A 13,834-nucleotide genomic window follows, 5' to 3' on the forward strand; every position below is an offset into this window, starting at 1 on the left:
TCTGACAATTAATCTTAATGGTTGTACAGTCGTCTCAAATAAAACTGTGAAGGACCTCGGCGTTACTCTGGACCCTGATCTCTCTTTTGAAGAACATATCAAGACCATTTCGAGGACAGCTTTTTTCCATCTACGTAACATTGCAAAAATCAGAAACTTTCTGTCCAAAAATGATGCAGAAAAATTAATCCATGCTTTTGTCACTTCTAGGTTAGACTACTGCAATGCTCTATTTTCCGGCTACCCCGGATAAAGCACTAAATAAACTTCAGTTAGTGCTAAATACGGCTGCTAGAATCCTGACTAGAACCAAAAAATTTGATCATATTACTCCAGTGCTAGCCTCTCTACACTTGCTTCCTGTCAAAGCAAGGGCTGATTTCAAGGTTTTACTGCTAACCTACAAAGCATTACATGGGCTTGCTCCTACCTACCTCTCTGATTTGGTCCTGCCGTACATACCTACACGTACGCTACGGTCACAAGACGCAGGCCTCCTAATTGTCCCTAGAATTTCTAAGCAAACAGCTGGAGGCAGGGCTTTCTCCTATAGAGCTCCATTTTTATGGAACGGTCTGCCTACCCATGTCAGAGACGCAAACTCGGTCTCAACCTTTAAGTCTTTACTGAAGACTCATCTCTTCAGTGGGTCATATGATTGAGTGTAGTCTGGCCCAGGAGTGGGAAGGTGAACGGAAAGGCTCTGGAGCAACGAACCGCCCTTGCTGTCTCTGCCTGGCCGGTTCCCCTCTTTCCACTGGGATTCTCTGCCTCTAACCCTGTTACGGGGCTGAGTCACTGGCTTGCTGGGGCTCTCTCGTGCCGTCCCTGGGGGTGCGTCACCTGGGTGGGTTGATTGACTGTTGTGGTCGGCCTGTCTGGGTTGCCCCCCTGGGTTGTACCGTGGCGGAGATCTTTGTGGGCTATACTCGGCCTTGTCTCAGGATGGTAAGTTGGTGGTTGAAGATATCCCTCTAGTGGTGTGGGGGATGTGCTTTGGCAAAGTGGGTGGGGTTATATCCTTCCTGTTTGGCCCTGTCCGGGGTGTCCTCGGATGGGGCCACAGTGTCTCCTGACCCCTCCTGTCTCAGCCTCCAGTATTTATGCTGCAGTAGTTTATGTGTCGGGGGGCTAGGGTCAGTTTGTTATATCTGGAGTACTTCTCCTGTCCTATTCGGTGTCCTGTGTGAATCTAAGTGTGCGTTCTCTAATTCTCTCCTTCTCTCTTTCTTTCTCTCTCTCGGAGGACCTGAGCCCTAGGACCATGTCCCAGGACTACCTGACATGAGGACTCCTTGCTGTCCCCAGTCCACCTGGCCATGCTCCTGCTCCAGTTTCAACTGACCTGAGCCCTAGGACCGTGCCCCAGGACTACCTGACATGAAGGCTCCTTGCTGTCCCCAGTCCACCTGACTGTGCTGCTGCTCCAGTTTCAACTGTTCTGCCTTATTATTATTCGACCATGCTGGTCATTTATGAACATTTGAACATCTTGGTCATGTTCTGTTATAATCTCTACCCGGCACAGCCAGAAGAGGACTGGCCACCCCACATAGCCCGGTTCCTCTCTAGGTTTCTTCCTAGGTTTTGGCCTTTCTAGGGAGTTTTTCCTAGCCACCGTGCTTTTACACCTGCATTGTTTGCTGTTTGGGGTTTTAGGCTGGGTTTCTGTACAGCACTTTGAGATATCAGCTGATGTACGAAGGGCTATATAAATAAATTTGATTTGATTTGATTTGAACGTGGCCAAGATGTTCAAATGTTCATAAATGACCAGCATGGTTGAATAATAGTAAGGCAGAACAGTTGAAACTGGAGCAGGAGCATGGCCAGGTGGACTGGGGACAGCAAGGAGTCCTCATGTCAGGTAGTCCTGGGACATGGTCCTAGGGCCCAGGCCAGTTGAAACTGGAGCAGCAGCATGGCCAGGTGGACTGGGGACAGCAAGGAGTCATCATGTCAGGTAGTCCTGGGGCATGGTCCTAGGGCTCAGGTCCTCCGAGAGAGAGAAAGAAAGAGAGAAGGAGAGAATTAGAGAACGCACACTTAGATTCACACAGGACACCGAATAGGACAGGAGAAGTACTCCAGATATAACAAACTGACCCTAGCCCCCCGACACATAAACTACTGCAGCATAAATACTGGAGGCTGAGACAGGAGGGGTCAGGAGACACTGTGGCCCCATCCGAGGACACCCCGGACAGGGCCAAACAGGAAGGATATAACCCCACCCACTTTGCCAAAGCACAGCCCCCACACCACTAGAGGGATATCTTCAACCACCAACTTACCATCCTGAGACAAGGCCGAGTATAGCCCACAAAGATCTCCGCCACGGTACAACCCAAGGGGGGCGCCAACCCAGACAGGCCGACCACAACAGTGAATCAACCCACCCAGGTGACGCACCCCCAGGGACGGCATGAGAGAGCCCCAGCAAGCCAGTGACTCAGCCCCGTAACAGGGTTAGAGGCTGAGAATCCCAGTGGAAAGAGGGGAACCGGCCAGGCAGAGACAGCAAGGGCGGTTCGTTGCTCCAGAGCCTTTCCGTTCACCTTCCCACTCCTGGGCCAGACTACACTCAATCATATGACCCACTGAAGAGATGAGTCTTCAGTAAAGACTTAAAGGTTGAGACCGAGTTTGCGTCTCTGACATGGGTAGGCAGACCGTTCCATAAAAATGGAGCTCTATAGGAGAAAGCCCTGCCTCCAGCTGTTTGCTTAGAAATTCTAGGGACAATTAGGAGGCCTGCGTCTTGTGACCGTAGCATACGTGTAGGTATGTACGGCAGGACCAAATCAGAGAGGTAGGTAGGAGCAAGCCCATGTAATGCTTTGTAGGTTAGCAGTAAAACCTTGAAATCAGCCCTTGCTTTGACAGGAAGCCAGTGTAGAGAGGCTAGCACTGGAGTAATATGATCAAATTTTTTGGTTCTAGTCAGGATTCTAGCAGCCGTATTTAGCACTAACTGAAGTTTATTTAGTGCTTTATCCGGGTAGCCGGAAAATAGAGCATTGCAGTAGTCTAACCTAGAAGTGACAAAAGCATGGATTAATTTTTCTGCATCATTTTTGGACAGAAAGTTTCTGATTTTTGCAATGTTACGTAGATGGAAAAAAAGCTGTCCTCGAAATGGTCTTGATATGTTCTTCAAAAGAGAGATCAGGGTCCAGAGTAACGCCGAGGTCCTTCACAGTTTTATTTGAGACGACTGTACAACCATTAAGATGAATTGTCAGATTCAACAGAAGATCTCTTTGTTTCTTGGGACCTAGAACAAGCATCTCTGTTTTGTCCGAGTTTAATAGTAGAAAGTTTGCAGCCATCCACTTCCTTATGTCTGAAACACATGCTTCTAGCGAGGGCAATTTTGGGGCTTCACCATGTTTCATTGAAATGTACAGCTGTGTGTCATCCGCATAGCAGTGAAAGTTTACATTATGTTTTCGAATAACATCCCCAAGAGGTAAAATATATAGTGAAAACAATAGTGGTCCTAAAACAGAACCTTGAGGAACACCGAAATATACAGTTGATTTGTCAGAGGACAAACCATTCACAGAGACAAACTGATATCTTTCCGACAGATAAGACCTAAACCAGGCCAGAACATGTCCGTGTAGACCAATTTGGGTTTCCAATCTCTCCAAAAGAATGTGGTGATCGATGGTATCAAAAGCAGCACTAAGGTCTAGGAGCACGAGGACAGATGCAGAGCCTCGATCCGATGCCATTAAAATGTCATTTACCACCTTCACAAGTGCCGTCTCAGTGCTATGATGGGGTCTAAAACCAGACTGAAGCATTTCGTATACATTGTTTGTCTTCAGGAAGGCAGTGAGTTGCTGCGCAACAGCCTTCTCTAAAATCTTTGAGAGGAATGGAAGATTCGATATAGGCCGATAGTTTTTTATATTTTCTGGGTCAAGGTTTGGCTTTTTCAAGAGAGGCTTTATTACTGCCACTTTTAGTGAGTTTGGTACACATCCAGTGGATAGAGAGCCGTTTATTATGTTCAACATAGGAGGGCCAAGCACAGGAAGCAGCACTTTCAGTAGTTTAGTTGGAATAGGGTCCAGTATACAGCTTGAAGGTTTAGAGGCCATGATTATTTTCATCATTGTGTCAGGAGATATAGTACTAAAACACTTGAGCGTCTCTCTTGATCCTAGGTCCTGGCAGAGTTGTGCAGACTCAGGACAACTGAGGTTTATAGGAATACGCAGGTTTAAAGAGGAGTCCGTAATTGTCTTTCTAATAATCATAATCTTTTCCTCAAAGAAGTTCATGAATTTATCACTGCTAAAGTGAAAGTCATCCTCTCTTGGGGAATGCTGCTTTTTAGTTAGCTTTGCCACAGTATCAAAAAGGAATTTCGGATTGTTCTTATTTTCCTCAATTAAGTTAGAAAAATAGGACGATCGAGCAGCAGTAAGGGCTCTTCGGTACTGCACTGCATATTTCCTAAATTAAAATAACTTTTAGCTGATTTCCTGGTGATTTATGTCTTTTATGTCCAACAATGAAAATAAGGTATATGTACTGTATCATTGTTTGAATATGTACAGTACCAGTCAAAAGTTTGGACACACCTACTCATTCAAGGGTTTTTCTTTATTTTTACTTTTATACAGAAGATAGCCCTACTTTGTAAAAGACCAAGTCCATATTATGGCAAGAACAGCTCAAATGAGCAAAGAGAAATGACAGTCCATCATTACTTTAAGACATGAAGGTCAGTCAATCCAGAGAATGTGTAGAACTTTACTCGCGTGCAGTTGCAAAAATCATCAAGTGCTATGATGAAACTGTCTCTCATGAGGACCGCCACAGGAAAGGAAGACCCAGAGTTACCTCTGCCGTAGAGGATACGTTCATTATCCGAACTGCACCTCAGATTGCAGCCCAAAATGCTTCACAGAGTTCAAGTAACAGACACATCTCAACATCAGCTGTTCAGAGGAGACTGTGTGAATCAGGACTTCATGGTCGAATTGCTGCAAAGAAACCTCTACTAAAGGAAGAGACCTGCTTGGGCCAAGAAACACGAGTAATGAACATTAGACTGTTGGAAATCTGTCCTTTGGTCTGATGAGTCCAAATCTGAGATTTTTGGTTCCAACCGCTGTGTCTTTGTGAGACGCAGAGTAGGTGAACAGATGATCTCCACATGATTGGTTTCCACCGTGAAGCATGGAGGAGGTGGTGTGATGGATTGGGGGTGCATTGCTGGTGACACTGTCATTGATTTATTTCGAATTCAAGGCACACAACCAGCATGGCTACCACAGCATTCTGCAGCAATGCACCATCCCATCTGGTTTGCGCTTAGTGGGATGGCCCTCCGAGCTGTGTAAAGGCTATTTGACCAACAAGGAGAGTGATGGAGTGCTGCATCAGATGACCTGGCCTCCAGTCACCCGATCTCAACCCAATTTAAGATGGTTTCGGATGAGTTTTACCGCAGATGCTCCACATGTGGGAACTCCTTCAAGACTGTTGGAAAAGCATTCCTCATGAAGCTGGTTGAGAGAATGCCAAGAGTGTACAAAGCTGTCAAGGCAAAGGGTGGCAAATCAAAATGGCATATAAAAAAAAATGTTGATTTGTTTAACACCTTTTTCTTTTTTTTTTGGTTACTACATTATTCCATATGTGTTATTTCATCGTTTTGATGTCTTCACTATTATTCTACAATGTAGAAAATAGTAAAAATAATGAAAAACCCTTGTGTCCAAACTTTTGACTTGTACAGTATGTCAACAATCCTTCCTCCAAAGGACCATTTTATGGATTACATTTTGTGAAAACAAATCATGGGTTCTCTGTATGTAAATGTACTGGTTGTGTGTGTGGTGGTGGTGGTGGTGTTCAGGTGTGTGCTGAGTTGAAGCAGGGCCAGACTATGGTCAGCCATCTGGAGCAGAGAGCTCTGCAGCAGGAGAGTAGGGAGCTGAGGGAGGGGCTGGCCCAGAGCAGCCAGAAAGCCCAGAGTTGCAGCCGTCTGCAGGAGGAGCTGAGCACTGAGAGGGCCAAGCTCAAAGCCATGGAGGTAGAGGTGAGACAACATGCAGGAGTGCAGTGTCATTCATAGTCTTCAGCCTATAGTCTCAAGCCAGGGGTGGCCAATCCATTTCCGCAGAGGGACAGTGAAATTTGTTCCAATCAACTTTGTTCCAGTTCATTAAACTAATTTAAATTCCACACCGATTAGTTGAGTCAATAGCATTACTGTGGATACGATGGCACCCATAGAGAGAAATAAAATAAAATCTGTTCTGAGCTCTCTGACCAAGCCAAACAGAATAATAGTAGTAGTACTTTTCACACAAGGTAAATGACCTCTTCCCTCCGCTGCCTCTTTGACTCAGATGCAGGGTCTGCAGCAGCAGCTGAAGAGCACAGAGCACCAGCTGAATGTGGAAAGAAACCGCAACACAGAGTCTGGCCAGCAAGAGGAGGCAGCAAGATACACGGCCCTTAGGACTCAGGACAACCAGCTCCACAGGTACCTTCTCCTACTAAAGGCCCCTCTGCTGCTTCAGTTAAACTGTTTAAACCAGCAACCAGCTGTGTGATGGTCAGTTATGGTCTTGTAGGGGTTTGCTTGTGCAGTTGTAGATATGTGGTCCTGGTCTAAAAGTGTGTGTGTGTGTGTGTGTGTGGTTCATTCAGGAGGATGTGGGAGCAGAGGGAGGAGGAGCTGCAGGATGAGGGGTGTTCCCTGCGAGAGGTGGAAGACTCCCTGAACTGCACTAACTCAGAGCTGAGCCTCCGATTTAAAGGCCAGCAGACACAGCTAGATGTCCTACAGAGTCAGACTGGCACAGCCAGCCAGGAGGTGAGTGACTTGGCACCCTCTGACTATGGGGCATGGCACTCTCTCTTAATTTCAAGAGAAAGCTGTCAAATAACTAAATGTATAGTGCGGCCCTTGATAAAGATTAGCAACAATGATTGTATAAAATAAATAATACAAATACTGAGCTATATTGTATGCCAAAATAGGATATTTACAGTGGGGCAAAAAAGTATTTAGTCAGCCACCAATTGTGCAAGTTCTCCCACTTAAAAATATGAGAGAGGCCTGTAATTTTCATCATAGGTACACTTCAACTATGACAGACAAATGAGGAAAAGAAATCCAGAAAATCACATTGTAGGATTTTTTAATTAATTTATTTGCAAATTATGGTGGAAAATAAGTATTTGGTCACCTACATACAAGCAAGATTTCTGGCTCTCACAGACCTGTAACTTCTTCTTTAACTTCTTGCGTCGAGCCATCCCGGATCCGGTATCGTGACTACAGCCTCAAGCTCATTACCATAATGCAACGTTAACTATTCATGAAAATCGCAAATGAAATGAAATTAATCTATTTGCTCTCAAGCTTAGCCTTTTGTTAACAACACTGTCATCTCAGATTTTCAAAATATGCTTATCAACCATTGCAAAACAAGCAATTGTGTAACAGTATTGATGGCTAACGTAGCATTTAGCGTAGCATTTAGCGTTAGCATTCAGCATGCAACATTTTCCACAAAAACCATAAAAGCATTCAAATAAAATAATTTACCTTTGAAGAACTTCAGATGTTTTCAATGAGGAGACTCTCAGATAGCAAATGTTCAGTTTTTCCTGAAAGATTATTTGTTTAGGACAAATCGCTCCGTTTTCGGCGTCACGTTTAGCTACGAAAAAACCCCTGTATCCAGGATTGTGTAAATCTATCAGCAAGCTCATTAGCATAACACAATGTTAACTATTCATGAAAATCGCAAATGAAATGAAATTAATCTATTTGCTCTCAAGCTTAGCCTTTTGTTAACAACACTGTCATCTCAGATTTTCAAAATATGCTTATCAACCATTGCAAAACAAGCAATTGTGTAACAGTATTGATGGCTAACGTAGCATTTAGCGTACCATTTAGCATTAGCATTCAGCATGCAACATTTTCCACAAAAACCATAAAAGCGTTCAAATAAAATAATTTACCTTTGAAGAACTTCAGATGTTTTCAATGAGGAGTCTCTGTTAGATAGCAAATGTTCCGTTTTTACAAAAAATATTATTTGTGTCGACTAATCGCTCTGTTTTGTTCATCGCGTTTGGGTAAGGAAAAAATAATAATAATTAAAATGCAAACTTTTTCCAAATGAACTCCATAATATCGACAGAAACATGGCAAACGATGTTTAGAATCAATCCTCAAGGTGTTTTTCACATATCTATCGACGATAAAATCCATCGTGGCAGTTTACTTTCAATTCTGAAGAAATGGAACGCGCATGGACCAACAGATTACGCACACAGGATACCGGGCGGGACACCAGGTAAATGTAGTCTCTTATGGTCAATCTTCCAATGATATGCCTACAAACACGTCACAATGCTGCAGACACCTCGGGGAATAGACAGAAAGCGCAGGCTCATTCCTGGCGCATTCACAGCCATATAAGGAGACATTGGAACACAGCGCCTTCAGAATCCGGGGCATTTCCTGTATGAAACTTCATCTTGGTTTCGCCTGTTGCATTAGTTCTGGGGCACACACAGATAATATCTTTGCAGTTTTGGAGACGTCAGAGTTGTCTTTCCAAGGCTGTCAATTCCATGCATAGTCGAGCATCTTTTTGTGACAAAATATTGCGCTTAAAACAGGCACGTCTTTTTATCCAATAATGACACAGCGCCCCCATAGGTTCAACAGGTTAAGAGGCTCCTCTGTCCTCCACTCGTTACCTGTATTAATGGCACCTGTTTGAACTTGTTATCTGTATAAAAGACACCTGTCCACAACCTCAAACAGTCACACTCCAAACTCTACTATGGGCAAGACCAAAGAGCTGTTAAAGGACACCAGAAACAAAATTGTAGACCTGCACCAGGCTGGGAAGACTGAATCTGCAATAGGTAAGCAGTTTGGTTTGAAGAAATCAACTGTGGGCGCAATTATTAGGAAATGGAAGACATGCAAGACCACTGATAATCTCCCTCGATCTGGGGCTCCACGCAAGATCTCACCCCGTGGGGTCAAAATGATCACAAGAACGGTGAGCAAAAATCCCAGAACCACATGGGGGGACCTAGTAAAGGACCTGCAGAGAGCTGGGACCAAAGTAACAAAGCCTACCATCAGTAACACACTACGCCGCCAGGGACTCAAATCCTGCAGTGCCAGACGTGTCCCCCTGCTTAAGCCAGTACATGTCCAGGCCCGTCTGAAGTTTGCTAGAGAGCATTTGGATGATCCAGGAGAAGATTGGGAGAATGTCATATGGTCAGATGAAACCAAAATATAACTTTTTGGTAAAAACTAAACTCGTCATGTTTGGAGGACAAAGAATGCTGAGTTGCATCCAAAGAACACCATACCTACTGTGAAGCATGGGGTGGAAACATCATGCGTTGGGGCTGTTTTTCTGCAAAGGGACCAGGACGACTGATCCGTGTAAAGGAAAGAATAAATGGGGCCATGTATCGTGAGATTTTGAGTGAAAACCTCCTTCCATCTGCAAGGGCATTGAAGATGAAATGTGGCTTGGTCTTTCAGCTTGACAATGATCCCAAACACACAGCCTGGGCAACGAAGGAGTGGCTTCGTAAGAAGCATATAAAACTAGCAAAATAGTATTAGTATAAAATATAATACATTTTACAACACAGTTCAGAATTTGAGTTATTTATTTTATACCGTCATTATTGTTCATCTTTATCATGTGTGTCAATCATTTCAGACCCCACTGTATTTGTGTTTGAGTCAGAAATGTATGGTATTTGAACAAATGTAAACTGAGACCCTCATCTAGCCTATGTAGATGTTGATCATGTCTTTCTGTCTGCCTGCCTGTCTGACTGACCACAGATTCCTGCTGATTATGTAAAGCTGAAGGAATGCCTGGAGGCCAGGCAGGAGGATTGTGAGAAACTAACAGAGGAGCTCATGGAAGTTCTCACGTGCCTGGATTTACAGAAAAGGTAAAGATCCTTGAGAACATTCTCAAAGCAAAACCAGAGACTTAGCCTAGCTACTGTAGTCACACTTTCACTCTCTTCTGGTGCTCAACAACACTGTGTGGTTTGGTTTCCTCTGCTCCCACAGCAAGAACGCCGAGAAGCGATCTCAGCACAAAGCCAAAATGCGGCGAGCCAAACAGATTTATTTGAAGGAGACAGGATGTCGTGATGAGAGGATTCGAAGCCTTGAGAGAGACCTGGCTCTCGCCTTAACCTCATCAGCCAGGGTAAGAGGTCAGACCCACCAGCCAGCTTGTTAGCCTGCACAATAGGGGCCCGCTCCCTTGCCTGGCACAACAATAGGTACCACAATAGGTATCACCTGCTGTGTGCCTGACAACTTTGAGAGCACAATCAGAGAGCACAAACTTCTGCGAGACAACAAGAAGGAGAAAAGAGGGCACTTTTCCTGCACAGACACTTTCATAGTCAAAACAGTTAACTAAAATAATAATTTTGACAATTTTGTTTTTGCTGATGCAAGTCTTGCATCGAGCTAAGGGAGTTTTGCGCTTGAAGGATAAACAGTATTTTGCTTAAGTTTGAGAATATTTTTTTTTGGGGGGGGGGAATAATTTTTATTTTCATTTCACATTCAAATACAATTACAAATTTAGTGCATAACGTTGTACATAACATGGATACTTACAAACAGTATCAAAAGGTACCGTAACAATATAAGAATATCAAAACTCCTAAAAAAAAAAAGTGCTGTTCTGCAGAACCTGACCAGTATTATTGGCCTATATTAAAGATTAACATGCCTCTAACAATCTCCAAAAACAATACAAACAATTCTATAAATAAAAATATATACATATGCCAAAATGCACTCTGGATAAACCTCAGTGTATATAAAATATCTACAAAGGCTTAATTTACATTCCAATTGTACCTATGTAATACAATTATATATCGGTTATAAAAGCATTTACAATGACTGGTAAATCCCTTTCCATCTCTGTTTTACTGATGCAATGCCCCCCTTATCTATTTCGAATTGTATTCTTTTCCAAACTTCCTGTTTTATAAATTGAACCAATCCCGTCGGTGACCACTTGAGGGTGTCATTAACTGCACCACATCTGGCCTCCCAAAGTTTGGTCTTGATAAGGGACACCAGAGTCACTAATGCTAATAATTGCACCCTTTCCACATTTGTTTTATTTCAAGTTTGGCAACCCCTTCATAATCAATGTTTTTTTTAAAATCTCAAAACAATGTTTACTTTTTCCCCACACTAATTGAGCAAAAGAACATTCCCATAAAACATGGGGAATTGTTTCAATTGCGAAACAATTGTCCCTGGGACAGAATTTATTCAGAGTCAAATTATGATCGTATAAAGTTGAACGGACCGGCAGACGTCTGTGTAAAACAAGCCAATTAAAATCTTTCAGTCTGTTATCTAACCCTTTTAATTGTGTCCGTATCCAGGTGGAAGGCGATATTGGTAATCTGTCTCTAGGACGACAATTTTCTATTAATTTTGCGTATAGCAATCTGTGGTTGATTACATTTTCTTTAACTTTGCAGACAGGGGTTTTCCTTGCCCATTCCACTATTTTCTTAATATGTAACGGGATCATTTCAGCTTTTGTCTTACTATTATCCCACTTCACCATGAATCTTAACGGTACAGACAGCCAGAATTTGATTAAAATGTGACATTTGTGTACAGAAGACGACAAAAGACAAAGGTTTGAGTAGAACAACGCATCTTGAGAGGAATATGAGGGAAATCCCTTCCACCAGCCTCTATAGGCTGGTACATCCGATTTCTACGGATGTACTCATATCCCCCCAAAAGAAATGAAACGGTACCCGTATGAAAGTTTTTCTTAGGGACACCGGCATGGGAAACACATAGTCAAGGTGAAGTAATGAAGGCAGAATGTCCGCCTTCAGCACTAGCACCTTCCCACTAAAAGATAGTCGCCTTACTTTCCACAGTCCCAATCTTTTATTAATTGATAATAGTTTTTCTTTCCAATTAAACATGTCATCTTTAATTTCATTTCCAAAAGATATACCGAGCACTACCATTGGTCCTGTGCACACAGTCAAACCACATAACTGATCCGTTCTCCATTTCCACTGTCCCAAATATTTTATTTCTGTTTTATTCTTGTTTATCTTCGACCCAGACGCAACAGAGAATTCATAAATGACTTTGATAGACTCTTTCAAGCTCAGGTCGTCTTGTAAATATAAAACTGTGTCGTCCGCATATTGTGATATTTTTAGCATATCCCCTCCAGGTAAAATGATGCCTTTGATGTTATAATTTTTCCTAATTGCGCATGCGAAAGGTTCAATATATAAAACATACAATAGAGCAGATAGAGGGTCACCCTGTCTGACACCTCGTAATTGCTTGATAACATTTCCAATATTCCCATTAATATTTACCCTGCTACCCACATTACTATACAGAATTTTTACCCATTTCATAAAATTATTTCCAAACTCAAATTATTCCATAATTCTAAACAAAAACTCATGGTTTACCATGTCAAAGGCTTTCCTCTAAATAGGCTTGAACGTCTCTGTGCAATTGTAAATTCCAGGTTAATCTTCTCCCCACCACACCACATGTTTGGTCTAAACCAACAACATATGCCATGGCAGAAGATAGTCGATTTAGTTACGGCTTTGCTTAATAATTTATAGTCAACACACAACATTTGACAATATACAGTAATTAGCTAAGCCAATCACACTTCATAAAACAAATGGGAAAGCTTTCTCCATGCTAGCTATCTAGCCTCTGTATGTAGTAACCAATGGGGTTTATATACATCATTGGTCATAACAAATCAGAGTGAATTTGGGCTGCATTGATTATTCATTAAAATCAACTTTAATTAGAATTTAAATTGGAATTTTCATCATAGAGTACTCGTCAAGATTGAATGTTAGCTCATTTTGCATCCTCATAGTTATTGGCTCTCTTGTTGTATTTTTGGTATTTTTGGTCTCGTCTCCCTCGCTCTTTCTGTGCTCTGCACCTTCAACCCCACAACACATACAAACCAAGCCCTACCCGCTGCTGCCACTCACAACAAGCAGTTCCAACTCTTATGTGAATGCTAATTATGCTAACGCTTGCATCCGAGTGCTTATATTACGTGAGAAAAACAACTTTTTTTATTGATTCAAATAAGTGGGCGAGGCTACATAAAGTGGATAAGCAACTCGTTCTCATTCTGAGCTCCAAGCTGACTTGCCCAGTTACATAAAGGTAAATAAAATAAAATGCTCAACGCCTGTTGGGCAATGGGCAGGAGTTCAAGCAGTGCATTCTAGATATTCCAGCTAAACCTGATGTGATTCGTGTGCACGAAACATGGCTCTAACTGACTGTGAAGTTTTATCATACAGTCAACCACGACGTGGTTCGTAGGGACAGAGATGTAGGGGGAGGACACGCTCTTGGGGGGAAATCTCCAAGTGATGGAAAATCTGATAGAAATTAAAGATCTGGGCTGCGTTTCAAACTCAAAGGTCGACAGCCCTTAACCCTCATCCATATGCTCTTGGGGGAATCCCCGCGGCCATATTTGTCATCAGTCCAAATGATTAGCCAAGCAAGGGAAGTTTGCAACGTAAGCCCTCATTTTTAATGGAGTTTGCGAGTATACAATTATGTTCACTTCGGGGCCTGAAACGCCCCATAATTCAATTCGCGATGATTGTACAGAGAACATCAATGTCAATATGGAGTCAACATATTGAACATTTTACTTACTGGGTAAGTAAAAACGAATGTAAATAGTTAGAAATTGTGCTACTAATGCACAAA

At 42.7% G+C, this 13,834-nt stretch overlaps 1 protein-coding gene across 5 annotated transcripts in view; it reads left to right on the plus strand.

Annotated features, from left to right (window-relative positions):
• si:dkey-264d12.5 (myosin-11) overlaps positions 1 to 13,834 on the plus strand; it is a 38,590-nt gene that overhangs the window by 17,602 nt on the left and 7,154 nt on the right. For all 5 annotated transcript variants that reach the window (XM_035796383.2, XM_035796380.2, XM_035796379.2 and 2 more), the window contains 5 exons: positions 5,882 to 6,064; positions 6,378 to 6,514; positions 6,682 to 6,847; positions 9,878 to 9,990; positions 10,115 to 10,256. In XM_035796383.2, coding sequence (XP_035652276.1) covers positions 5,882 to 6,064; positions 6,378 to 6,514; positions 6,682 to 6,847; positions 9,878 to 9,990; positions 10,115 to 10,256 — 741 coding nt within the window. The remainder of the gene's footprint in view (positions 1 to 5,881; positions 6,065 to 6,377; positions 6,515 to 6,681; positions 6,848 to 9,877; positions 9,991 to 10,114; positions 10,257 to 13,834) is intronic.

Source organism: Oncorhynchus keta, chromosome 21, assembly GCF_023373465.1.
Source record: "Oncorhynchus keta strain PuntledgeMale-10-30-2019 chromosome 21, Oket_V2, whole genome shotgun sequence".
NCBI classification, from domain to species: Eukaryota; Metazoa; Chordata; class Actinopteri; order Salmoniformes; family Salmonidae; genus Oncorhynchus; species Oncorhynchus keta.